General features: G+C 45.1%; 2 protein-coding genes and 1 long non-coding RNA gene across 3 annotated transcripts in view; 1 reads left to right on the forward strand and 2 right to left on the reverse strand.

The window, feature by feature from the left end:
* Positions 1–4904, reverse strand: part of LOC108265303 (uncharacterized) — a 5706-nt gene extending 802 nt beyond the window's left edge. The window contains exons 1-4 of the mRNA XM_017467479.3: positions 4463–4904; positions 2435–2468; positions 2190–2270; positions 1–994 (exon numbers count right to left, since the gene is read on the reverse strand). The exon at positions 1–994 is cut by the window's left edge and continues 802 nt beyond it. Coding sequence (XP_017322968.1) covers positions 576–994; positions 2190–2270; positions 2435–2468; positions 4463–4654 — 726 coding nt within the window. The 5' untranslated portion in view covers positions 4655–4904 and the 3' untranslated portion in view covers positions 1–575. The remainder of the gene's footprint in view (positions 995–2189; positions 2271–2434; positions 2469–4462) is intronic.
* A 14202-nt stretch (positions 4905–19106) lies between these two features.
* si:ch211-158d24.2 (multiple epidermal growth factor-like domains protein 9) overlaps positions 19107–25000 on the reverse strand; it is a 29369-nt gene continuing 23475 nt past the window's right edge. Inside the window, exon 6 of the mRNA XM_017467460.3 lies at positions 19107–22570. Coding sequence (XP_017322949.1) covers positions 22086–22570 — 485 coding nt within the window. The 3' untranslated portion in view covers positions 19107–22085. The remainder of the gene's footprint in view (positions 22571–25000) is intronic.
* LOC124628163 (uncharacterized) overlaps positions 19449–25000 on the forward strand; it is a 10926-nt gene continuing 5374 nt past the window's right edge. The window contains exon 1 of the long non-coding RNA XR_006982494.2: positions 19449–19527. This is a non-coding gene — a long non-coding RNA (uncharacterized LOC124628163). The remainder of the gene's footprint in view (positions 19528–25000) is intronic.

Below are 25000 nucleotides of genomic sequence, written 5' to 3' on the forward strand. Positions count from 1 at the left end.
AGCTTAAATGGCACTTGTTTAGTTTAGCACCATGTTTCGTTTAGTTTTTGTAATGTTAGTGTTGCTCTATCGAACAATATTTAATGCTGGAACTTATTATACCTTAGCTCAGGTTACTGGTCGTGTACCTTCAGTGTATCTTCCGGGGTATCATGCCTACCAATATAAAAAATATAGATATATATTTTCAACCCACAATATTAGGCATGATAAAATATTACAAAATAATTCACTTGGCTGGAACAATAACAGCACCTGCTATTGGCCGAGAACAGAAAAAGGTCAAGAAAGTACAGTACAGTTTGTCCCCCCCCCTCCCCCCGTCTAATCACACTCTGCAACGTTGGAGTTGTTAGTTAGCTTTGATTCGTTTGGTGCTGTGGTCACCAACCCGGTTCCTGGAGATCTACCTTCCCGAGGTCCTGGCTAGACTACAACAGGTGCGTTGGCTTTTGGTCGTGGAGGTGAAACCTGCAGGAAGGTCGATCTCAAGGAAGAGGACCACTGGTTTAGTGTATATGTGTGGTGTGTGTTCGATCTTCTTGATCTTCTTGCTAAAGAGTTCATTAAAAGTCCTATAATCTAGAAATCAACTGGACTGTGAGAAGGTTCTTCGTCGACGGTTGTCCAGCACTGTCAATGAGACTGGCGTTTTCGCTCTGCACCTTGACTCTGTCCCCCTCGTTGAACACATGGACGACTTCGGAGAACACGGATTTGTACCAGGTGCTGGTCTTGTAAACGGTTTCGTAGACGGACAGGATGGTCACGGGCTTGTTGTAACCGATGGGATAGTTATTGATGATGTGAGTCAGCACAGACTGCCCCGCCTGAGGGTCTCGTTCCCAGTACGTTATCAGCAGGCTGAGTTTGTACCTGCCATCGTGAGGTATGCGCAGAGACTCGCCGGAGTCCGTCAAACAGAAGTCGTTCAGGAGGATATGATAACTCTTCCACGTCAGGTTGGCGCTAACCGAGTAAAGGCTCTTTTCAACTGTGGAAAGAACAAAGGGAGAATATTTGAGCGTACTCTTGGGTTTCGAGAGCGATATACGTGTATACAGACATGGCAAAGACACAAAACGTGTTCATTGGACGACCGGTTCGTGCTGCTACTTTCCCTCACCTACACACGATTGTTTTCTCACTTGTAGCAAAGTCTGATTAAATTCGATCGTCTTCGGGCACTCGTGAACTACGTCGAGGGCGACCTGACGCCGACCGATCGACGTCTTTCAAGTCTGAATAAGCGTTTCGGATGGATGACCGATAAAGACAGAGCACGGCGGCTTAGAGCTTAGTTCCTCCGGGGTTTTGCGCCGCTGTGTACGGAGCTCGCGTGTTCTCCCCGTGCTTCGAGGGTTCACTCCGGTTTCCTCCACCGGTCATGCACTGCAGGCCTTGGGCCTTCCGGCGTGTCCGCCTCGCCCTGCGCCCCGGGTCCTAGGATAAGCGGTACGGATCGCGGACGTTACGTGTGGATCGATCGACCTTCTAAAAGCATCCGCTACGCGCGGTTCTCGGAAAGTCTCCTCTCTTTCACGGCTCGGCGTTCGCCACGTCCGAGCTCTCCGTCGACCGCGGCGCTTTCGCTTCTGTCGGCGGTGAACCGATTTCATCGGCTGCGTAAAGGGTAACGACCTCGTACTGACCGAGTCGCTCCCCCTGAAAGCGGCTTCTCACGTCATCGAGGACTCACGTCTCCTGTCGTGTTTCTGCTCTCGTTCGCTGACGCTTCATCGGTCTCGGGACCTTCCGCTAAATAAGCGTTTCGTTTCTCCTTACCGAGGCTCCTGCTCGAGGATGTGATGTTTCCTGCGACTAATCATGCACTTAACTTAAATCCAGAAAGAATGGATAAAGAAGGGTTCCGGACGGTTAAAGTGATCGGGTTTAGCTATATATTTAATCCGGCGAGATCGTTAGACTTTGCACCCTAATCTCCGTCATTCTTGCTTAAATAATTGCGTAATTATCGGAACGTACTTAGCAAAGCAGTTGACGCTGCTAGCAAGAAAATCCGAGCAGGCTGAGAGAAAGACTCCTGAATGCACAGCTCAGAGTTCGGCTAGATATCGAGTCTTTCACACTTCTCCGGTAAATCTACGCGAGTGCTTTTTTAGGAGAGTATTTCTCGCCGGCGCTGTACCCCCGCGTTAGTGTCTAAAGAGTAAGAAGTGTTTATTTACGGGTCAGGGAAGCCACGAGGGGCGTCTGAGCGTCGGCGATGTCGTTCTCTTGGCCGTCGGTTAGGAATTCTGCCCTTGTTTCTGGAAAAGGGAAACAAAAGGAGGCGCGTTCGGTTAGGAGGTTATTACAGTTGTACGGTTACATGACAAATCATACTTCTCCGCTCTGTTTGCACAAAATAAAATCGGTATTCCTGCGGCCAAGACTGCGACATGATATGGAATGGACATGGGAGGAGAATTACCGTTGGCCTTTTCCTTGTGCACGTTTTCATTATTCTGTAAAATAAAGAAAGGGACAGAAAAATAACAGATTAGTGATTGGACATGGAAGCAATCAAGTCTTCATCGGTCCCAATTTAGAGCCTATTTAACCCTCATCTATTGAGCTGCAGGTGAAAGGGGAGCGTTAAGGCAGAGGAGCGGAACTGGAGTTTACATCGTTTACTACTTCGAGACGCTCACACTCCACCCGCTTGAATATTTCTGGTGATAATTTACCGTTTGCTTGTGTGTGAGAGAGAGAGAGAGGGAGAGAGAGAGAAGTACAAGAGAGAGATGAGAAAGAGAGAGTGAGGGTGAGTGAGAGAGACCGATGAGGTAGAGAGAGAGATGGAGAGGGAGACGGACAGCGGTGAGGAGATAAGGAGGGAGAGACGGGGAGCAAGAGCGAGCGAGAGAGAGAGAGAGACAGGCAGGTATGAGAGCACGAGATGGAGAGGGAGAGGGACAGCGGTGAGGAGATAGGGAGAGAGAGATGGAGAACGAGAGAGAGAGAGAGAGATGCAGATAGAGAGAGACGACGTGAGAAAGTCACAGAGAGACAGACAGAAAGACAGAGGGAGAGATGGAGAAAGAGAGAGACGGAGGGAAAGAGGCGGGGAGAGAGATGGGGAGCAAGAGTGATCGGGACCGTGACAGAAACAGAGAGAGAGAGAGATGGAGAGAAAGTGTGAGTGAGAGAGATGAGAGATGAGAGCAAGAGTGAGCGAGAGAGAGAGAGAGAAAGAGAGAGATGGAGAGCAAGATTGAGTGAGAGACAGAGAGAGAGAGCGAGACAGAGAGGTAGAGTGAGCGAGAGAGACAGAGAGAAGGAGATGGAGAGCAAGAGTGAGCGAGAGAGAGGTAGAGAGGTAGTGAGTGAGAGAGCGAGAGAGAGAGAGAGAGAGAGAGATTAATGAACTCCAGGCATGATATCATCGTACACACATTCACACAGTGGCAGAAACGCAATAAAGTTTTTAAACCCCTGCTCCTGTACAGCCCCTGCTCCGTGTCCTGACACACACCGACTAAACTGACCATCATACACACATTTACAGCCTGTGTAAATCCTCACTTTCTATAAACACTCACACCCTCACACACACACACACACAAACACACACGCACATGCTATAACATCACTTTTGTAGCTCCTTGGAAACGCATCAAGAGCACATCAATAAGATGTATATGAATTCACAGGAAAAGACACACACACACACACACACACACACACACACACACACACACACACACACAAAAGAAGGAATGAAACATCAGTAGAGACTCTGACACTACTGCACCACCATGCCTTATTTACTCTCACGCCAGATCACACGCCTGATTACCGCCGAGCTCCGGGCATGACACCTTCTTTGTTTTTCTACTGAGATTTGTTTTTTTTTTGTTTGTTTGTTTGTTTGTTTTTTGCTGCAATCTCTTCCACCAGCTTGAGGACGTGAAGCAGAAGCAGAATATTTACACAAGTCACAGCGTTTCCAATCTGTTACATCCCACTTTTGCTTTCATGACATCAGCGTGCACTCGACCTGGCACGGCCACAAGTCTGTGTGAAGTCGTGTTAGATCAGATACTTCGCAATGCCATCTGACTCAGGGATAGAGCTCGTGGGCTTATCTTTCGTATAAGGAGTCGGTATATTATATTATATTATATTATATTATATTATATTATATTATATATTATTATATTATATTGATATCAACATCAATAGGTTTGCTTAATAGACAGATAGTGAGGCAGATGTGATGCAGAATTTATTATTATTATTATTATTGTTATTATTATTATTATTATTTGCATGAAAAAAAATAAAAATAAAAATAAAAGACGTTTTAATGTGTGGATCGTACTGCTCATTATATCATCTCCGAGGTGATGTTCATATCTTCACATCTCATAAGTCTTATCTTCTGAACGTGCGCCGAAGAGAACCACTAATGAAGTGCTCAGTAAAATCAATCAATCACACAAATAAGAAAGCCCACCTTGCTTCCAGGAACCTGTTGGATGTACGTGACGCCACAGACCACCATGCAGGTGATCAGGAGGCAAAGAATGACCAGGCGGCTGATGCAGAGCTCGCGCCGCAGTGTGCGGTGGCTGCGCGCGATCGCGTCCAGCTCCGTGAGCATGGTGTAAGACTCGCGAGCGTCCGCGCGCTCTTCTTTCCCGTCCATGTGCTCGGTCTTTAGATATCCAGCTCCACCAAGGCTCACATCCTCTCCTCACACGCCACTATTTATAATGGTGTGTGCGTGGGGTTTTTTTTTAGCTCCTGACGCCCCAAAACAACTTCGACACGTTTACTCTCTCTCTCTCTCTCTCTCTCTCTCTCTCATTCGCTCTCTCTCTCCTTCGACACACACGGGTTTAATTGTTCTGCGCTTCCTGTTCGGCCCACACACACACACACACACACTCACACACACACTAACCCATACACAACAACAGTGTTGGAGCTGTTTTACGAGATTGCTGAACGACTGAATGGCTGCCAGCCAAAAAATTTTTTTTTTTTTTTTTTTTTTTTTTTCCCCCTTTTCTTTTTTTCACTTCTTCAAGAGACCGGATAAGCAGAAACCTCTGGAGTGAAAAGACATGACTCAGCACTGATGCAACCGGGACATAAATATTTGTAAAAATGTTTAACTTTTTTTTTTTTTTTTTTTTTTTTCTTTGCAAGAGCTTCAGTTCACAAACATGAGAAATTTGAGGGAAAGGTCATTGGTAATGATTATTTATGAATTCATGCAAAGTGGTGCAAAAAAACAAACAACAACAAAAGCAACAACATCAGGCTGTTGGTTTTATTTGTTTTCACGGTCCGCCCGGTTTCGTTTACACTGTAGCCTGGCGTTCTTGGAAGCCGGAGGTTTGGCGATGTTTTGCTTTTCGAGTTACAGCTCGAATAATCGGGTCCGTTCCCCTCTGACCGCTCTCTCTTATCTCCACGGGCTGCAGAACCGGCCCGCTGGATGTTTTCTTTGGCAGTCTAGAGACTCTAGAGTCAAAGCGACACCAACGCCACTGAGATCCAGACCCGGATTATGATAGATGACTAGGAAGGGCTGAAATCCTAATTGCCTGAGCTCAGAGGGAGCCCGTGGTTATCTTTGGTTCGTGTTCGATCTGCAGGATTGGTGCGTAAGAAGCAGAGCTAGCATTTCCCAGCGGGTCCGCGGCTGTCGCCGCGCATCGCCGGTTCGTCTCACGCGACTGAAACTCGGGTTCATATCGTCACCTACGCGTCGAATCCGGCGCCGGTCACACCCTCATGCGAAAACGTTATGCTGGCTCGGTTGAGAAGTATGATGGTGGTGGTGCAAGTATCGTTCGAATGCCAGAGCCTATCTGAGTATTCTTGTTAGCCACGCTTGGGTACTATTCTTATACTCTTATAATGGCTATTTTCAGCATGACAACATGCTACACCAATGAGGCTCAGGTATCGCCTGCTATAAACGGTTAGCTACGTGGGTACACCTATACCAGAAGCTGAAACTGATAAAGATCTAGATCTTTATCGTCATGAAAATCGGCGTATTTACATAACAGCAATTTACAGCAAAAACAGTTACAGTACGCATTGCAGCACCTGGCATTGGGAAGAAAAAGAAAACGTTTCTCAGTATGCCCCGGAGTACGTTTGTACTCGTAGGTTCTTGTTTTCTCGCTTGGCATCATCTTTTCCTTTAACACGCTCACACTAAGGACAACGGAAACAACGCCGGCGAGTGAAATGTAACGTTTCTCATTATGAGCTTATGAGGTAACCCAGATTATTTCCAGATCGGTTTCATAAAAGCATAAAAGTGACGAATCCGTCGTTCATCGTGAGCGTCTCGGCGGAGTTTTACTAAGCCGCCGTGTTTTTTTGATAATATACGGAAATCCGTGGAAGGGAGCTAAATTGGCTGGGCCGTCTGAGTGGGGGGGGTGGCATCGCTCTTACTCTCTCGCCCTCGCTCGCTCGCTCGCTCGCTCTCCTCTGTCAATCACAGGAACTCACAGGGCATCTTTGAATTTACGTATGTGGAAAAGCTCGGATAAGACTTTCCTTTGCGTGTGTTAGAAAGATGACGAAAGACGTGACTGGAGGAAACGTGTGTCTCGGAGGAAACGAGTGTTCGTCTCACCCCTCACCCACCCCGGTTAGCTGCTGTCATGTGGTTGGCGAGAGCTGACTGATGGGTGACCAAATCGGTGAGAAAAATGGGGAGGAATTAAAAAAAAAAATTCTGTTTATTCACACACACAACATATAACATGAAAGTTTCATTAATAATAATAATAATAATAAAAAGCTTTACTGTTATATACGTTTCCAGCATAGAGGTATACAGTTCACATAAAGCCTTTAAGAAAACTGTGGAACGACAGCATACAAGACAAAAAACATAAGGAGGAAGTTCACATAAGTTGCACAAGTTTTTGGAATTGCACATAAAATGAATAGTTTAAATTGCGCAATTTGCTACAAAATATGTATTTTATGTGGTTTAAATAGTGATGCAAAGAGGAAGCCGATGAAGTTACTCACAGGGAGCGTACACTGAAAGCTGAAAGTGTTACCGTTCGATTTTTAAAACCTTTAAAGCTTTCTTTTGTGGTGTAGATGTTATCCATTTCATTTGCTCCGTCATCAGGAAGAACAAAAAAACAAAAAAAAACACAGCTGCATAATTTGAGGGCAAACAGAGGTTGAATCTCCAGATTTCAAGAAGCATGAGTGGGATGGACCATGTCAGATGACACATGACACTGTTTCACTCAGCCTCAACTCGACCCGGGGAGATATAACTGTGCCAAATTTCAAAGGCCATGCTTACGCACATTATAATGATAATAACACTTACAATAATAATAATAATAATAATAATAATAAATCATAATAATAACTACAGCTGCAAGCAAGCAGCAATTACAGGGCCAAGCACCACAGAGGCAAAGTAAGGAGATTTTAGAGCAACAAGCAACCAGATTTTAGAATGGTCATGATTTTATTACAAACCGTTCAGAAGTTATAAGCAAAGAATTTATCTCGTGAACACTAGGTGGCACTGTTCCAAAATTATGCAAGTACAATCATGTTGTGATGCCCATGACATATACTTTGGTAGAAGTTTGGTCTGAATATGCTAAAGCATTACAGAGATACCGCATCGCGTCGATTTTGGCATGCTCACTTTCAAATTCATCTGTGCGTCATTCGAGAACAGTTTGACCGATCAAATTGAGTTCCGTAATGTTTTGTCGGCATGGTCTGAAGATGATCTGTTTCAATTTTGGTTAAAATCGGATGACCGGTCTAGGACGAGTTCGTAAAAAGTCATTTTTTCACTAAATTCAAAATGGCGGACAGCAGGTTTGGCCGACCATGGCGTAATGGCTATCATTGTTCTCGGCGTGAACCAAGGAATCTACGAAGACCGGTCACATGACAATGGGTAAACGTAATCAAAAGCAATTAGCATCTTTATAAATTGCATTATAATTGTTCCAAAACAATTATATCGCAGTTCCAAAACAATGCAGGTACCCTCACGTCATGATGCCAATGACGGGTACTAAGTTTGTTCAGAATACATTCATGCATTATGGAGATATAGCCTCACATCCGTTTCAGAAAATTGTTTCTAGCACTTACAGTTCAAAGTTTGAGCTGTTGGTGGTGCTAGCGGGTTTGAGATAGAGACTCCAAAATCGCTTTTGTTAATGTCGAGACCATCCGCTATCTGTGTGCCAAATTTCATAACTTTCCCACAAGCGGTTGTATGGGCTGAGATTCGACCGCTTGAGCGGAAGAAGAAGAAGAAGAAGAACGACCGCTAACGAAATCAATAAGTGCCTATGTACCGTCAGTGCTTGGTCCCTAATAATAATTACAAATAACTGTCAAAAGGGAAATGACTCATCAGTGCAGTACTGATGCTGTGGTAGTTCCTCCTCCTGATGTTTTCACAGAGCCCTTGGCTTTGATTGCAGTCATCAATCATTAAGTCCAAAAGTTTATTTTCACCTAGGCTATTTCCAGTGGGTCAAACGTTTACATACACTTTGTTAGTATGTGCTGGCATTGCCTTTCAATTGCTTCATTTGAACCAAACACTCAGGCCAGCCTTTTGCCCATTCCTCCTGACAGAACTGGTGTAGCCTTTTCAGTTCATTCCACAGATTTCCCACGGCGTTCAGGTCACGGCTTTGTGATGGCCACGCCAATGTTTTCAATTTGATGTCTTTTTAATCCGTTTTTGTTACAGCTTTGGATGTATGTTTAGGGTCATTGTCCTGCTGGAAGACCTTGTGTCCAAGGTTGAACTGTCTTGAGGTGTTACTTCAGTATATCTAGATAATCCTCCATCCTCATGATGCCATCTATATTCTGAAGTGTCCCTTTTCCATAAAAATTCTCCCACGACGTGATATCCCACCCCCACGTTTAAGATTTGGGATGGTCCCTTTTCCTCCATACACGGTGCTGATATTTACAGCCAAACCGGTTCATGTTTGACCAGGGAAACACTCCTCTAAAAGGCTGGTGATCACCTGCAGTGGTGGCTTGATGGTTAAGGCTCTGGGTTACTGATCGGAAGGCTGGGGGTTCAAGCCCCTGCACTGCCAACCTACCACTGTTGAGCCTTTGAGCAAGGCCCTTAACCCTCTCAGCTCCAGGGGGTGCTGTGTCATGGCTGACCCTGCACTCTGACCTTGACTTCCTAACATGCAAAGAAAGGCTAGTCATTTAGGCCATAGTAACGCTGGACAGTTAATGATGGATGTACACATATGTGTATCTGATGCCTCTAGTTCCTTTGTCGTTGTTTTGGGGTTCAGTTGAAGCTTTCAGGAAATTAATGTGTGCCCCTTTCCCGGGCATCTGGGTGCTTGTTATATTTGCATACAATTGATCGAATTCAAGCTGAAACAAATCTGTTTCTAATCGATATTTTTAAATGACCTCTGACTCTCTTACTCCTTCCACATGTACTCATCCTAACCTTTGGTCTTTCTGTGATGACTGCCGCCTCCAGGTATTGAGTAGCTTATTCAGCTTCCTTATTCAGAATACATACGATGTTCTGTAATAACACAAGTCATGGACTCTGTCCTCAGAAGTTGCTTTCCAAGAACAAACTGTGAGAACGGAGAACACGGTTATGAGCGTTTTGCGTACTTGCGTTGGTGCAATAAATGTGCGATAATAGTTTTCTAGGCACGTTTATACAATGCAAATCAAATGATTGTAGTCTGATATGACTCATTATCTGTAACTATATTATTACAGTAAGAATTAGAGTAACTGTGAAGTTACTGCGAAGCAAGTGCTACATTTCATCGTTCACATGTTATCTCTGACAAAGCTCAGTTAGCTAATGTGTCCGACAAGTCCCTTAACAGTTATAGTAGTTGAATTAACAATTGTGCACTTTTAAACCTATTTACATCGTTACAATATCGTCTCCGGGATCCGTTGTAATAGCGCTGCAAGATAAAGGACCTTAAGGCATGGTTTTAGACTCACTCATATAAAAATATTTCTTCCAGCTTGATGGTTAACCAGGTGGTAGCAGCCCCCAGTGAAGGTAAAACTGAAACGGTGTAGCGAGCTTGGAGAGCTCAGTGATTGCACTGATTCACATCAGTGCAATTCCAGAAAGTTGTAGTATTTCTGCCAAGGTGCACTGAAGCTTCTCTGGTGACTCATGGTGGCTCATCATCTTACTAACACACCTTACTCCAACCCCCCACACACCCCCACTCCCGTTGCATCTGTCATCTGGCTGGAGTATTGCCTAAATAGTAATACAACTTTGCGTTGTATTTGGATGCAGCCAGAGTGCTTGCAACTGAAGTGTTTGCTGACGTATTCAAGCAGTGAAAGGAGAAATACCTCATCCCATGTAGATAAAAAAGAAATATCTCAGCGCATGAAGGGAAAGCAGAAATATCTCAGCCAAAGACCAGGAAATGAGAAGTACCACAGCCAAAGTCAGAGAAAGGAGAAATATCTCAGCCCAAGTCAGGGTAAGGTAAAGAATCTTAGCCCAAGGCAAGGAAGGGAGAAGGTCCTGAGCCCAAGCCATAAAAGAAGCAGTACCTGAACCTGAAGTAAAGGAATGAGGAAGATCTGAACCAGAGGCAAATAAAAGGTAGAGGACCGTAGCCTAGGTCAGTTTAAGGAGCATGGCCTGAAGCTTAAGGCTGTCAAAGGAGCATGGTCTGTGCCTGAGACAGTGGAAGGAGCAGGACCTGATCCTGAGGTAGGAAGGAGCAGAACCTGGGCCCAAGGCAAGGGAAAGGAGAAAGTCCTGAGCCCAAGACAGGGGAACAAGCAAGACTTGAGGCCAAAGCAGGGAAAAGAGAAGTATCTCAGACAAAGACAGGATAAGAAAAAGTACCTAAACCCAAGGCAGGGAAATGAGGCAGACAATGGAGCTGGACCAGAGGCAGAGGATGGACCAGGACCTGAGGCAGAGGACTTTGTCTATCTCCAACTGCCCTGGCCACCCATGAACCTTAGCCATCAGCCCTGGCCACCTAAACCAAATACACGAAAGAGACAACCTGTTCAGAAGTTATAACAAAAAAAGTGCTTTTTTCATGTCTCGTGGCCACTAGGTGGCGCAGTTCCAAAACTGAGCAGTCACCCTCAAGAGATGGCTGGATAAAATGTCAGGCCCTATATGATATATATTTATATAAATATATGCATATATAACAAACAAAAACCCGACACTATCTTCACAGACAGGTTCTACCTTACCTACCCATAAACATAAAGACAAACAAAAGACAAATGCTTCCCTTACTCCCTGACTAACCAAACACATAGACAAAAAAAAACATCCCAAACAAAATGGCAGCCAAGCTCTACATCCGGTAACTTATATGAATATATGTGTATACAGTACATAATGTTACAGAGATGACACTATGTACAAATCAGACAACCAAAACCAGAGGGTGAAGCTAACATCCAAGGCCAAACGCATCTATGACGTAAGCACACCTAAGGGTGGAGGCAGATGACACAGCCCCGAACCTGGAGATAACGTAGTAGCGCCTGGACGCAAGACAAAACATGCAACATGGACGTCAGGGTGCAACACTTTCACACAGATCTCCTTCTGAACGGTGTTTCAATTGCACAATTCCATATGTCATAGCGAGAAGGGAGCCATGTATGAGTTCTTCTTACATATCTTTCTCATAGTTCTATATTCTCTTTACTTGGAAAGCAGATACATACACTACCAAAAGTATGTGGACACCTGACCATCACATCCATATTCATCCCATTCCAAAGCTTTGGGCATTCATGTGGAGGTGTTCCCGCTCTCTTTGCTATAATAAGCTCCACTCTTCTAGATTTTGGGGCATGGCTGTAGGGATTTGCGTTCATTCAACTACAAGAGCGTTAGTGAGGTCGAGGTCAGGCGCTGATGTTGACGTGAGGAGGTTCCGGTTCCAGGTCATCCCAAAGGTGTTCAGTAGGGTTGAGGTCAAGGATCTGTGCAGGACGCTCAAGCTCTTCCACCTTCTTCCAACCTTAATACACTACGTCTTCATGGAACTTGGTTTGTGCCCAGGAGCATCATCGTGCCGGAACACGTTTGGGCCTCCAATGAATTTGAAGGAAAATTGTAATGCTACAGCATGCAAAGACATTCTATACAACTGTGTGCTTCTAACTCTGTGGCAACATTTTGGGTGGGAACCACATCTGGGTGTGGTGATGGTCAGGTGTCCAAATACTTTCAATTCAATTCAATTCAATTGTATTTGTTTAGCGCTTTTTACAATAGACATTGTCTCAAAGCAGCTTTACAGAAATATCAACACGGTATACAGATATTAAAGGTGTGAATTTATCCCAACTGAGCAAGACACTGAGTGGCGACGGTGGCGAGGAAAAACTCCCTAAGATGTTTTAAGAGGAAGAAACCTTGAGAGGAACCCGACTCAGAAGGGAACCCGTCCTCATCTGGGTCACAACAGATAGTGTGAAAAAGTTCATTATGGATTCATATGAAGTCTGTATGGCGTTAAGAGCAGCCGTAGTCCCAGCAGTCTGGAATTAAAGAAGATTTGAGCTCCATCCAGAGGCAGAAAGGATCAGGATCTCTAGTATCCATAAATTCGTGTGGGGCTCGGCGAAAGGAGAGAGGGAGAAAAAAGATAATTATGACTGCGAAGTAGTAGAACAGAATCTAGTCAGGGTAGGCTTGAGTAAACAAATACGTTTTAAGCCTAGACTTAAACACTGAGACTGTGTCTGAGTCCCGAACACTAATAGGAAGACTGTTCCATAACTGTGGGGCTCTATAAGAGAAAGCTCTTCCCTCTGCTGTAGCCTTCACTATTCGAGGTACCGTCAGATAGCCTGCATCTTTTGATCTAAGTAGGCGTGGCGGATCATATAAAATCAAAAGGTTGCTTAGATACTGTGGCGCGAGACCGTTTAGTGCTTTATAGGCTAATAAAAGTATTTTATAATTAATGTGAGATTTTACTGGGAGCCAATGCAGTATTGATAATATCGGTGTGATATGGTCGTATCTTCTAGTTCTAGTTAGGACTCTAGCAGCTGCATTCTGGACTAACTGGAGCTTATTTATATTCCTACTGGAACATCCAGACAGTATGGCATTACAGTAATCTAATCTAGAGGTGACGAATGCATGAACTAGTATTTCCGCATCATGTAGTGACAATATGTTTCTTATTTTAGAAATATTTCTGAGATGAAAGAAGGCTATCCTAGTAATATTATCTACATGAGCATCAGATGATAGGCTGGAGTCAATAATCACTCCAAGGTCTTTAACTGCTGCACATGTTGAAACAGAAAGACCATCCAGAGTAACCATGTGATCAGAAAGAATACTTCTAGCGACACGTGGGCCTAAGACTTTCCTTCCTAGAATTGTCAAATTGTCATTTCAGTGCCGTTTATTGGTGTTAATCAGTAGAATTGAAGATATTACGTTAAAAATGAACAACCTTACATTATGGCTATTCACAAAAACGCTGACGTGACCAAGGCGGAATTTGAGTTTGATACCCCCTGTGGTAGAAAACAAAAAATTCCATGTTATAGTCTCAAAAAAAAATGTTAAAAAATCGAATTTAATTAAGCACTAGTAGATCTGCTCGAGCGATTTGTTTTCAGAGCGAGCGTTTGGCCCTTACGTCATGCGCGCTAGTCCGAGCTCTGTGCTTGACTTGTATTTACTTTTAAGATGTTTAGATAAAACCATCTGCCTAATGAATAAACTAGACGGTAAATTAGACAGACATCATTTTAACTGGAAAGAGAAAGACATCAGAACACGGCATGGTGACAAACCTGACTTTATTAAAAAAACATTTCGAATGCACGCGGGTTCCGAATAACTCGCGTTTTAGATCGTCATGAAGAAGGCATGACCTTACAACTGATTGCTCTGATGTGATTTTGAGTGATTTCAGTTCCGCTAAAACCTGTCTGTAATCAGAACAGCATGCGAGGCTTAAGATACATCATGTACTAAAACCAATGCCAATGGAATGAACAGTGAACCTGGTTCTTGGCCTAGACGAAAATGATCCTCATGGCTCTGGCACAAGACTACAATAACAAACTACAGAATGTGTCTTGGCTGAATGGGTTGTGGAATTTTTTTTCAATGAAAAATCTGATGTCCTTAAAGAATGTAAGCAATAGAGAAATGGCAGGCCATCATTATTTTAATGGTACACGGTTGCAGACTGACTTAAACAGACTGAGTAATTACGGTAATCGTGTGGGGACACTTGCATTGGGGGTGTAATACAACGCAACTATCTGTATCTCTTTAGCGCTCCAAATACTCATATCTATCATCGGATTTCAAATCTAAGTAGACTTGTAAACTTTTATCGAGGGGTCCGAGCACCCAAGGATTTTACGGGTTGTAAACCTCGTAGCTCGCTTGGATTTGAAGCTAATCTGTATAATGACGGTGCAAAATTAGCGGAATACTTTTGCGAACCAGTCCTCGGATTTTTGCGATCGGTCTTCTGAGTATCAAAAACATGCAGATTTTTTGTAAACAATATGGCCGCCACGTACCAATCAGCATTCTGAGCCTTCGTGAGCCAGAACTGTAACTAACGATCGGTTGCGTTTCACACGAACCTTAAAAACATATATGTATCCTGCCGAGAATTGTTTTTTTTTTATTTTGCAAAGATTGCTTGGACCTTTTCACTCCTGTGACATTTAAACCACAGAAACTCTGACCAGCCGGTTACTAGGAATGAATAAATGAACGTTGCTCAGAAAAAAAAAAAAATTCGATGTGTAATATTTTCCAACTCTTAACACAGTATGGTTCTGAATGAGGGATTTTCCTGTTTTCTTTGAAATACCACGAGAACCCATCAGCACCTTCTTTCGTAAATAAAGTGAACGAACGTGCCGTCGGGAACCGTTTGGAACAACTCCACCATTACAGACCACCTGAAACACATTAAAACCCATTAGTCACCAGTAGACATCTCTTGATCTTCCTGGTTTAGCGGGGAATAATGCAACGGAGGTGAACAAACGATCTCAGCTCTATGTTTTTGAACACACGATATTTTACTGGAAGATCGGTCCGATGTACACCAGGTCTTCATTTCAAACAAACCAACAAACAAAAAAAAAGACCCGATATATAAGGTACAACACCGTACTCTGGTGAACTGTACAGCGTAACCGTTTGCACACGATATACAATCAAAATATTTACACATTTCAAAAGGAGAGACCGACACGAGTCTCACTTACATTGTTCTTTTTTCTTTTCTTTTTTCTTCATTGTTGTAATAAATAGACGTCACGCCGACGGGCTGTAATTGCGATTTTTGGAAACGAGGCTCACATACACACGTGGGAGAGAGGAAGTGCGGGACTTCTCAGTGTCCTGTTAAAGGCGCTCTATTTTTAGACTTGCTATGTAATGGAGCCTTCTAGCATTTCTCATAGCGAGCGAGTAAAGAGAACATTTACAAGATGTTATTCGGTCAAGACGCACACGGGAAAGCGCTTGCATATGGGCCAACTGGTAAGCCACACAAGACCATCATGCTCAAATGTTATTACAGATTTAATCCCACACCCACACACACACACACACACACACACACACCACCACCCAACTCCCTCTTTACTGTTATAATAACCTCCACTCTGCTGGGAAGGCACTGATGTTGGGCAAGGACGCTCTAGTTCCAGTTCATCCCAAGGGTCTTCAGGTCTTCATGGAACTCTTAGGTTTGGGCCTCTTAGAGAGACATTCTATACAACTGTGGGCTTCCAATTTTGCGGTTTGGCGAAGAACCGCATACGGATGTGATGCCCAGGTGTCCACTTACTACTGGCCATAGAGTGCATATCAGCCGGTTTGAACCGACCCCCTTTGCTCAAAGGTAACATTATAGCATAAATAAATCAATAATATGCACGATAAACAGGAAAACAGGAGTGAAACCTTTCCCAACGGTTCCTCCGAAGGCCTTGAAGAGCAGGTTCGTCAGAGGCAGATTATGTAAAAGTGTGTCACGTGAGTGCATGAGTGTGATACTTCTTGTACAAGGCCCAAAATAGACAGAAAAATAAATAACCCATTGGCTGAAGAGGTTTTGGGGGGATGCCATCACGGTCAGGCGTCCGCCGTTACTTTTATACGGGGGCGTGTTTCTACCGGCGGCTGTATTCGCTCCTTTTGGGTGGAGTTTGTTTATGCTGTCGAGTACACAGCAGTCTCATTCAGGTGTAGTGACTCTGGAATATAAATAACAAGAGTACTAATGTTAAAAATGTTCGCTTCGATCCTGATGATAGTATTTCAGCTTATATATATATATATATATATATATATATATATATATATATATATATATATATATTTATTTATTTATTGATTGATTGCTGACACCGTGTTCAGTTAAACGCTTGGCAGCGTTCTGTGAGTTCTGGCGAAAAGTTCATTTACATGGTCCTTCTCCATGGTTCTTTGCCCTGACCAGAGAACGAGACAGTGTAGGGACTGTGCTTCTGTGTTTCTGGACCAATATTTTTCCTCGTTCTTTGGGTTGTGTGAATTTGTGTGGCATAATTCTGTTAAAAAAGACTACGGAGGCAGGAAAAGCAGTGCTGTACCTACGCGCCTCAACACATTCTACACTTGCTTTGAGGCAGGCAATACGGTCCCTGCTGTGAAAATACCTGCTGACCATGACACCTGCCTTCTGGCTCTGACTACACCTGAAGTGAGCCGGGCCTTTAAGAGAGGCGACGCTCAGATGGTACCAGGACCCGATGTCTTTCCGTGGACGTCTCCTGATCTCTCATCGAGTCTGACGGTGATCCACACATGCCTCAAGCAGACCGGCTTACCGCTCGAATAGATCCACCGACGGTGCCATTGCAATGGCCAGGAGGAAAGAGACCCCTCCGTGCAGATGCGGTATATTCATTATAGCTCATAGTCAAGCTGAAAGATCTAGGACTTAACAGTCTGGTGTGTAACTGGATTCCGGACTTCCTGATGAGCAGGTGGTCAGGATCGGCAGCCGCACACATCCTCCGCACTCATACGCAACACTGGTGCCCCACAGGGACGTGTCCTCGGCCCATTCACGTTCTCCCCGGTCACCTCTTGACTGCTCTGCTAAGCACAGCTCTGACGTCATCTTCAAAGGAAGTCAAGAGCACTTTCAACATTCAACATGGTGTGATGACATCGATCTCTCTCTGAATGTCAGCAAGACCAAGGAGATGACCCTGTGGATCACAGGAAGTCAAAGAGAAGGGGTGGAGGCGGAAAGAGTTAAGACCCTTGGTGTTACGTCTCCGGGGGTCTGTCCTTACTTCCGAACTGGAGAAAAAGATGGCCTTACGGGACATTCACCAAACGCGCTGTTTGTGAGAGATGCCCGCAGTATCACGCTCGTCCTCTCAAGCGGAACACACGGTGTTATTTTATAGTTTAATATACAACGCCATATTTTTCATGGCATGCCCATTTGGAATGAGAAGAGTGTGAAGAGGCTTCTGGGGGTAATTTTGAACGTACAACATTTTTCTCGTGACTGAAAATAAAAGGGGATGTTGAAGTGCTTCTGACGTCTTTTCCGTTCAGATTGACGCAATTGAGTGGTCACGTACACAACAAATGCAGAACAAATGCAACAGCACGGATTGACACAAAAATAAATACGATTTGAAAGCAATGATAATAATAATAATAATAATAATAATACATTATTACAAACTTGAAGTCCAGTCTCGAGTCCGTTTCAGTTCATTTGCATTTTACACATTCGGAGCCACGTCACATTTGAAGGGATTTTTTTTCTCCGTTTTTTTTTCTTTTACAAAAAAAGCACGGGTCCTGTACAAAAGTCCTGTACATTTTATTTCACACACACACACACACACACACACACACACACACACACACTCTCTCTTCTCCAAAAGATCATGTGTCTGCTGCTTTTCAGTTCCAAAAAAAAAAAAAAAAAACAACAAAACCCCGATTGATTAAGATGGCTTTTCGGTTTCAGAACGCTGCGTCCAAACTTTGAGGGAATCTATACAGCATCTGTTCATGCACAGGAAGTCTTTATACATTCTTGTATAGAATCCAGCTCTATACACACACATACACACATACACACGCGTGTGTACACACACGTACACAAAGATTTCCTTCTGTTCGTTAAAATGATCAGCGACGAGTGCCGGTCGAATAACAAACGCTAGACTGTTTTGGTCATTTTGACTCGAATCGTTCATCAGATTGAATCTTTTCTGACGTTGCTGAGGTGCTGAAATTCCCCCGGGACCTGGCGACGTGTCGGTATCAGTCATGTGCCGATAATGATACGGTATAATCGGTGTGATTTTGTGTCCAGCACGCAAAATATAAATAGATGTAATCTGACTTTATTGTCTTGGTATTTTTCTGTTTAGGTGAGGGGGGCGTTGCCAGGAGAAAGTCTGAATAGAAGGGATTGAGAGGGTGTGGTCAGGAGGATGGCTGCATAGAGTTGACAGGGCGTGGTCAGGAGGATGAATACAAAGAGTTTAGTGTGGGGATGTGGACAGGAGGAAAGCTGTAGAGGGCTGAGGGGGCGTGACCAGGAGAACAGTTGCAAACTGGGGAGGGGGTGTGGCCAAGAGGACAGCTTCAGAGAGGTGAGTGAGGGGGGCGTGGCCAGAAGAAAGGCTTCAGAGAGGTGAGTGAGGGGGTGTGGCCAGAAGAAAGGCTTCAGAGAGGTGATTGAGGGGGCGTGGCCATAAGAAAGACTTCAGAGAGGTGAGTGAGGGAACGTGGCCAGAATGGTGGCTTCAGAGAGGTGAGGGAGGGGGCGTGGCCAGGATGGTGGCTTCAGAGAGGTGAGTGAGGGGGCGTGGACAGAAGAAAGGCTTCAGAGAGGTGAGCGGGGGGGTGTGGCCAGGATGGTGGCTTCAAAGAGGTGAGTGAGGAGGCGTGGACAGAAGAAAGGCTTCAGAGAGGTGATTGAGGGGGCGTGGCCAGAAGAAAGACTTCAGAGAGGTGAGTGAGGGAACGTGGCCAGAACGGTGGCTTCAGAGAGGTGAGGGAGGGGGCGTGGCCAGGATGGTGGCTTCAAAGAGGTGAGTGAGGAGGCGTGGACAGAAGAAAGGCTTCAGAGAGGTGATTGAGGGGGCGTGGACAGAAGAAAGGCTTCAGAGAGGTGAGTGAGGGGGCGTGGCCAGGAAGAAAGCTTCAGAGAAGACCTGAAGGTACATGTACAGCACATCATCAGAAAGATGCTTTCAGAGAAATAAGGGGGTGTGGCCAGGTGAAAAGATGCAGAGGTGAGGGGGTGTGGCAGGAGAAAAAATGCAGAGAGGTGAGGGGGTGTGGCTAAAAGAAAGCTGAAAAAAGCTGAGGGGTGTGGCCAGGAGTACAACTTCAGATGGCTTCAGAGAGGTGACTGAGGGGGCGTGGCCAGGAGGACGACTACAGAGAGGTGACTGAGGGGGCGTGGCCAGGAGGACGACTACAGTGAGGTGAGTGAGGGCGCATTGGCAAGAAAATGGCTACAAAGAGGAGAGGGGGCGTGGCCAGAAGAACAGGATAAGAAATTTTGCTTTTAAAAAAAATCGCTGAATTTAACAAAATAAGAAATTTAAAAAAAAAAAATTTGGATAGCCACACAATCATCGTTGGACATTTTTTGTGTCTTAATTTTACACGATTGTCAGATTTTCCTTTTTTTTTTTAGTTGAAATGTTAGTATTGTAAATAATTAGGTCTTTCTATACTGTGCTAAAAATAAATAAATAAATAAAATCATGCTGCGTCAGCACGTGACCAGACTGCACCGAGTTACAGATGTCTTCCGAACACCAAAACCACAGGTGCTCTCTTTATCTCTCGGCACTCCAGAGATCAAATCCGTCTCGTGCGGTCCGGGTTTAGAAGCGCAGACGACCAAAGTGTAAAAAACAAAACAAAAAAGTCGTCGTACAAAAAAAACAACAACAACAACAACAACAAAAAGCACCTTTTTCCACTCGATGCCATGAAATACCTCTTTGTTTTTATCCTGATCTCATTTAGTTAATGATCTGTGTGATTTCTGTAGTTATAATGACGCCATACGTGTTTGCTAGGAGGCGGGACTATACTGGACCGTGACACTCTCGAACTCGAATGGAAAATTATTCGTGACTTTAATATGAAGACAAAGTGCCAGATTGTGTTTTTCGCGCTCAGTTCTGCTATGAGGCGGTTGGAAATGATGAGTAAGATTCGAGGTTCTCCGGGTCACGGGGCCATGTGAGAAATCTTGAGAAATGAAAGCTAAAATAGAATCTACACCAGCTACTGCAACCACAGCCGTGAATAAGGGAGGAAAGGAGGCGGTGGGGGGGGAGGGGATGTGGTTACTAGTTAAAACGTTTGTGGATATACGGAGTTTCACGGAAATCCCCTGGCGCTCAGGGAGCCTCGCTGGCCACCAAACAGCCTTTACTTTCACTTCAAATGATCATTCCAGTGAAAATTATTCGTAAAAGTGTCAGATTTATTTCCCGTCTGAAAAGTGGCGTTTTTTAACCAATTTTTGGTTACAGCTACCCGATGTTTACTCTATACGTGTTTAATGCTAGCTAAAGCGGAACACGTCGACCGAGTCGGAAGGGTTTTGATCGGCCCGTACAGGATCGCGACGAGACCTTTCAGCTGTACAGGCGAATCGACGGGCGCTCTGGCTGATGACGTGACGGGTAATCTGCGGTACCTTCCTCCGAATGACGTGGAGTTCGCTCGATATCGGGCTCATATATTTTTTTGGAAGGACTGACTAACGTGAGATGTGAGGAAGGGGGCGGGGTTCCCAGAGGGTCAGAGTTCAAAGCACGTACGCGACTGTCAATCATTCCAGACTCTTGACTCTTTTGGCGTATTTTTTGAGTGATAGCTGCTAGGTATTCAGGTCTGAGTATTAGAGTAAGAGCACCTTAAACAGGTTTAACCTGCTAACTCACCAGCAAGTGACGCTAGTCGGTTAGCATTAGCTTCCTAAAGTGTCGATTCTTAGTCAAAAAAAAATATTCCGATTTCAAGGAGCTTTCGCAGCATAGACCAGGCAGCGATGAAAGTTCGAGCCGCTGGGCGGAGACGCTAGCATTAGCTTCTGACTGCGGTTCTTTGGAAACGTAAAACACCTTTTTTTTTCCCTCAGGGTCTGATTCTCCTGGGTGCACTTTATTTTACATTTGTGTATGAAACCAAGCCTTCGATACCGCCGTATCTGAGTGTACGCGTTAGCTCTCGGCACAAGTTCTTTTTTTTTTTCCTCACAAAAAAAAACAAAAAAGACTTCCTCAGATTTGGATTCTCATCATCTCACTCTCTTTCATGTTTTCCCTTTTCTTTTGTTTTTTTCTTCTTTTAAACACAACCTCAAACGACTGGACGGAAATGCTAGCATTATCTCCTAGACAGCATTAGCATTAGGCAATTCCATTAGACATTTCCTCATTTTTGTTCCTTTTGTCCACGGCATCACAAATCCCACACGAAACTGGACTGAGAATAGTTTCTTTATCTTATCTAAACGCACTTCCTTTCACGCTTTGTACATAGCATTAACACGGAAGAAATAAAACGGGTTTAAATGGATGATTCACTGCGCTGTGATGTTAGCATCAGTTCCTAGAGCAAGCCTCCAGTCTTTGAAAATGACACACTGTCAACTTCGAGATTGTCATTAGCGCGCTCCGTACTGGACACGACGCGGTCGATCGACCGGCCGGTTCGCCCGGCTGATCCGCCGCAGCGAGATGTTAGCGTTATCTCGGTGAGAAATGTTGAAATCGCATAGCGTCTTGTCTGAATTTCCGATTCCGAATCTCCCGGCTGGACACGCCTCCTTTTACGCTTTGCGCATGACAACGACGAGAGAGCGGTAAAACCGTGAGAGAGTCTCCTCCTTCACGTTCCTAAGCGGGTTTAACCGAACGATCCACCGGATCGAGATGTTAGCGACTCTTAGCGCGTTCTTGAAAACGTAAAGCGTCTTTTCCACCGCTCCCGCGCTGCCGCGCGAAGACGCTTCCTGTCACGCCTTGTAAACGTTAGCAGCGGCCGCTAAAGCGAGCTGGCCGTTGGGCGGCACGGAGCACTGCTCCTCCTCCAGCAGGACGCCGGGCTCGGCGTGCGGGATGCTGTCGTGGTAGCTGCTGAAGCTGATGTTGTCCTCCTTGAGCTCGATGGTCCAGAACGGCGCGTTGAGCTTGCGGTTGCGGTATTCGCGGTACGTGTAGACGGCGCCCACGAAGCCCATGAGCAGCACCAGCAGGACGATGATCACAGCCAGGACGATGACGTTGAACTGCGTCCACGAGACCACGGCGAGCGCCGAGGCCGTGCTGTTACTGGCCGCCGGGTCGCCCGGGCCGGAACGGAGGGGCGGGGCTTTGCTGTTTCCGACGGAGGCGGGAGAGGAGGTGGACAGGAGGGACGAAGGAGGCGCAGACGTAGAGCTGGAGGTCTGGGGGCTTGTGGTGATGGATGTTCTTGTAGGAACTGGGAGGAGTCTCGCGGCTGGAAGACGAGAACAATCCATCGTTAACACAAAAAATGTAAACAATTACAGCTACAGACACACACAGAAGCTTCTCAAAAGTAAGTACCCCCCCCAACTCACTTTATTTACCAGTAATAACAGACTCATACGATGTAGATTAGATTAGCACGTCCCACAGACGCTACATCGGACTGAGATCTGAGGAATTCGGAGGCCAAGTCAACACCCTGAACTCTCTGTCATGTCCCTCAACCCGTTCCTGAACAAATACACCCATGAAGGGAATAATCGACGTCATTCTGTCAGTGCTCTTAGTGTTATATCTGATCCGTTTATCCATTTATTTATTTATTTATTTTTAGGAACACGTTCACATTACATCCTTTGAAGCCCATTTATTGTGGACAGCTACATCATTTTAAAAAAATAATAAAATATCTAACATGGACCCAAACTGTATCCCGACGTACAATGATATCATCTAGGAATCTGAACATCTGACCGTTTCTGATTGTTCTGAAGGCTTCTGGTGTTCCTCTAAGGCCACAGAGCCAAATTCACAGAGTGCTGTCTCAGGCTTGGCGCAGTTTTACTTTGACCCACTTCACATAATTCAGAGGAAACACTTGTGATTTGGAGACGCCTCGTGAGCACTGCCTGCTATTATGTTACTCTAAAAATCTAAGATGCTTCCAAGAAACCATCCGCTCGTTCCTAAATTAGAGTCGATTACTCATTATGTCATGAGCCGTCGTTATTTCTGATTATTTTGATATTTAGTTTAATAGAACTAACCCCCCTCCACCCCACCCCCCCCCACACCCCCCCGATGCCTGGTATCCAGTGCTCATTCTGGATTACGCAGAAAGGTCTGGATTACGTAAGACTGAATCTGAGCACGAGGCTGATGATGAATGTACGATTCTGTGGAATTTGTCTCGATGAGTTTACGTTAGGAACGTCCTTCGATCGGCGGATCCTCGGGTCTGAGATCCGAAGATGAAGACGAGACGATGTCTGAGCGGGATTCACTCCCGATGAGATTCTAGACTCGACTCCAGTCCGTCGGATCGTTACGCCGCGACGCTGTCGGATTCTCGATTCTCGACCGGCTGACAGACGTTCTGAGGCGTGCGCTTTAATTCCAGTCAGGTCTCGACCGCATTGTCACTTCGCCATCGGAAAATTGTCCTCAGATTTACATATGTTTCGAATGTTCTCACAGCCGCTAATAAAGTCCAGCCGTGCGATAAATTTCCTCGTGTATTCAAAGCTGAGAAATGACCTGAAGGAAGATGAGTAAACGGTCACAGAGTGCCTTGAACGCTTCCGCTACCACAGACACCCACTACCTCTTCATCCTCCTATAGGGCGCCATTACTTAACTGAGTCCTAATTGAATGCCTGGCATATATGAACAAACGAATAATCGTAATGGGAACGCTGACTCAAACTCACGAGCGAGCTTCTTTTTTTTTTCCCGACTAACATGCCGTTTTCCCTTTTCTTGGAAGTGATCCTGCAAACGCGTTACGAAACAAATTCGCCTGTATCCAGTTTGAAACCTGAGTCATGTTCCCTGAGTCAGAGTAACGCTCGCGGAGTTACCAACTGTTTTCACTTGCTTTATTTTTTTTTCTTCCTTTTCTACGCCCTCGCCTCTGCTTTCGAATATTTACACATCGGTGTTTGTATATCGTGTCCTCCGGCTTTGACCCTTGCCTCTGTTTTGAATTGACGTCACGACCCAAATACGACCGTACGCCCTGAGCGGTTTAGGCCACACACCCGACGGACGGACACAAATAACCGCTTGACGCTCCCTGTTTCCCAGAGCTCCCAGAGGTTTACGTTATGAAACACAGCTGCACCGTATTACAGGAAAAGACGACGCTGACTCAGCAAAAAGCCGCCATTAAGCTGGCCCCGGTAGTACTCGTCACATTTCGGCACGCGCTGACTTCGTTTCGCGCTATCGGCGGCGTCATTAGTGAGGAATTACGTGGATTTTATTTACGTAGCGCGTTTAAACACCGCAAAGCCGACCGAAGCACTGAACAGAGTAAGAATAGCGGAATGAAACAGCAGAGTAAAACCAGAGACGGACAATAAACAGTAGTACAAATGAGATTAAAACGCCTGGGAGAAGAGATACGCTTTCAGACTCTTTTTTTTAAAACCATAAGGTGGCGCTCCGGGGGCGAAGGATTCCATAAACGAAGGGCGGCGACTGAAAAAGCTTCTATCCACCTTAGTTTTTAAACAGGATCGAAGGACATGCAAAAGAAACCTAGCAGGAGATCTTAAAAAGCTGCTAAGACGATCTTTGAGATAAGAAGGAGCTCGAAGCTTAAACCGGATCCTAAAGTGCGCCGGGAGCCACTGGAGCGATGCTAAAATTGGTGGGGGCGATGACTGAGGAAGACCCCAGTACCGTGAATTACAAC

Source organism: Ictalurus punctatus, chromosome 5 (genome assembly GCF_001660625.3).
Source record: "Ictalurus punctatus breed USDA103 chromosome 5, Coco_2.0, whole genome shotgun sequence".
Classification (NCBI taxonomy): domain Eukaryota; kingdom Metazoa; phylum Chordata; class Actinopteri; order Siluriformes; family Ictaluridae; genus Ictalurus; species Ictalurus punctatus.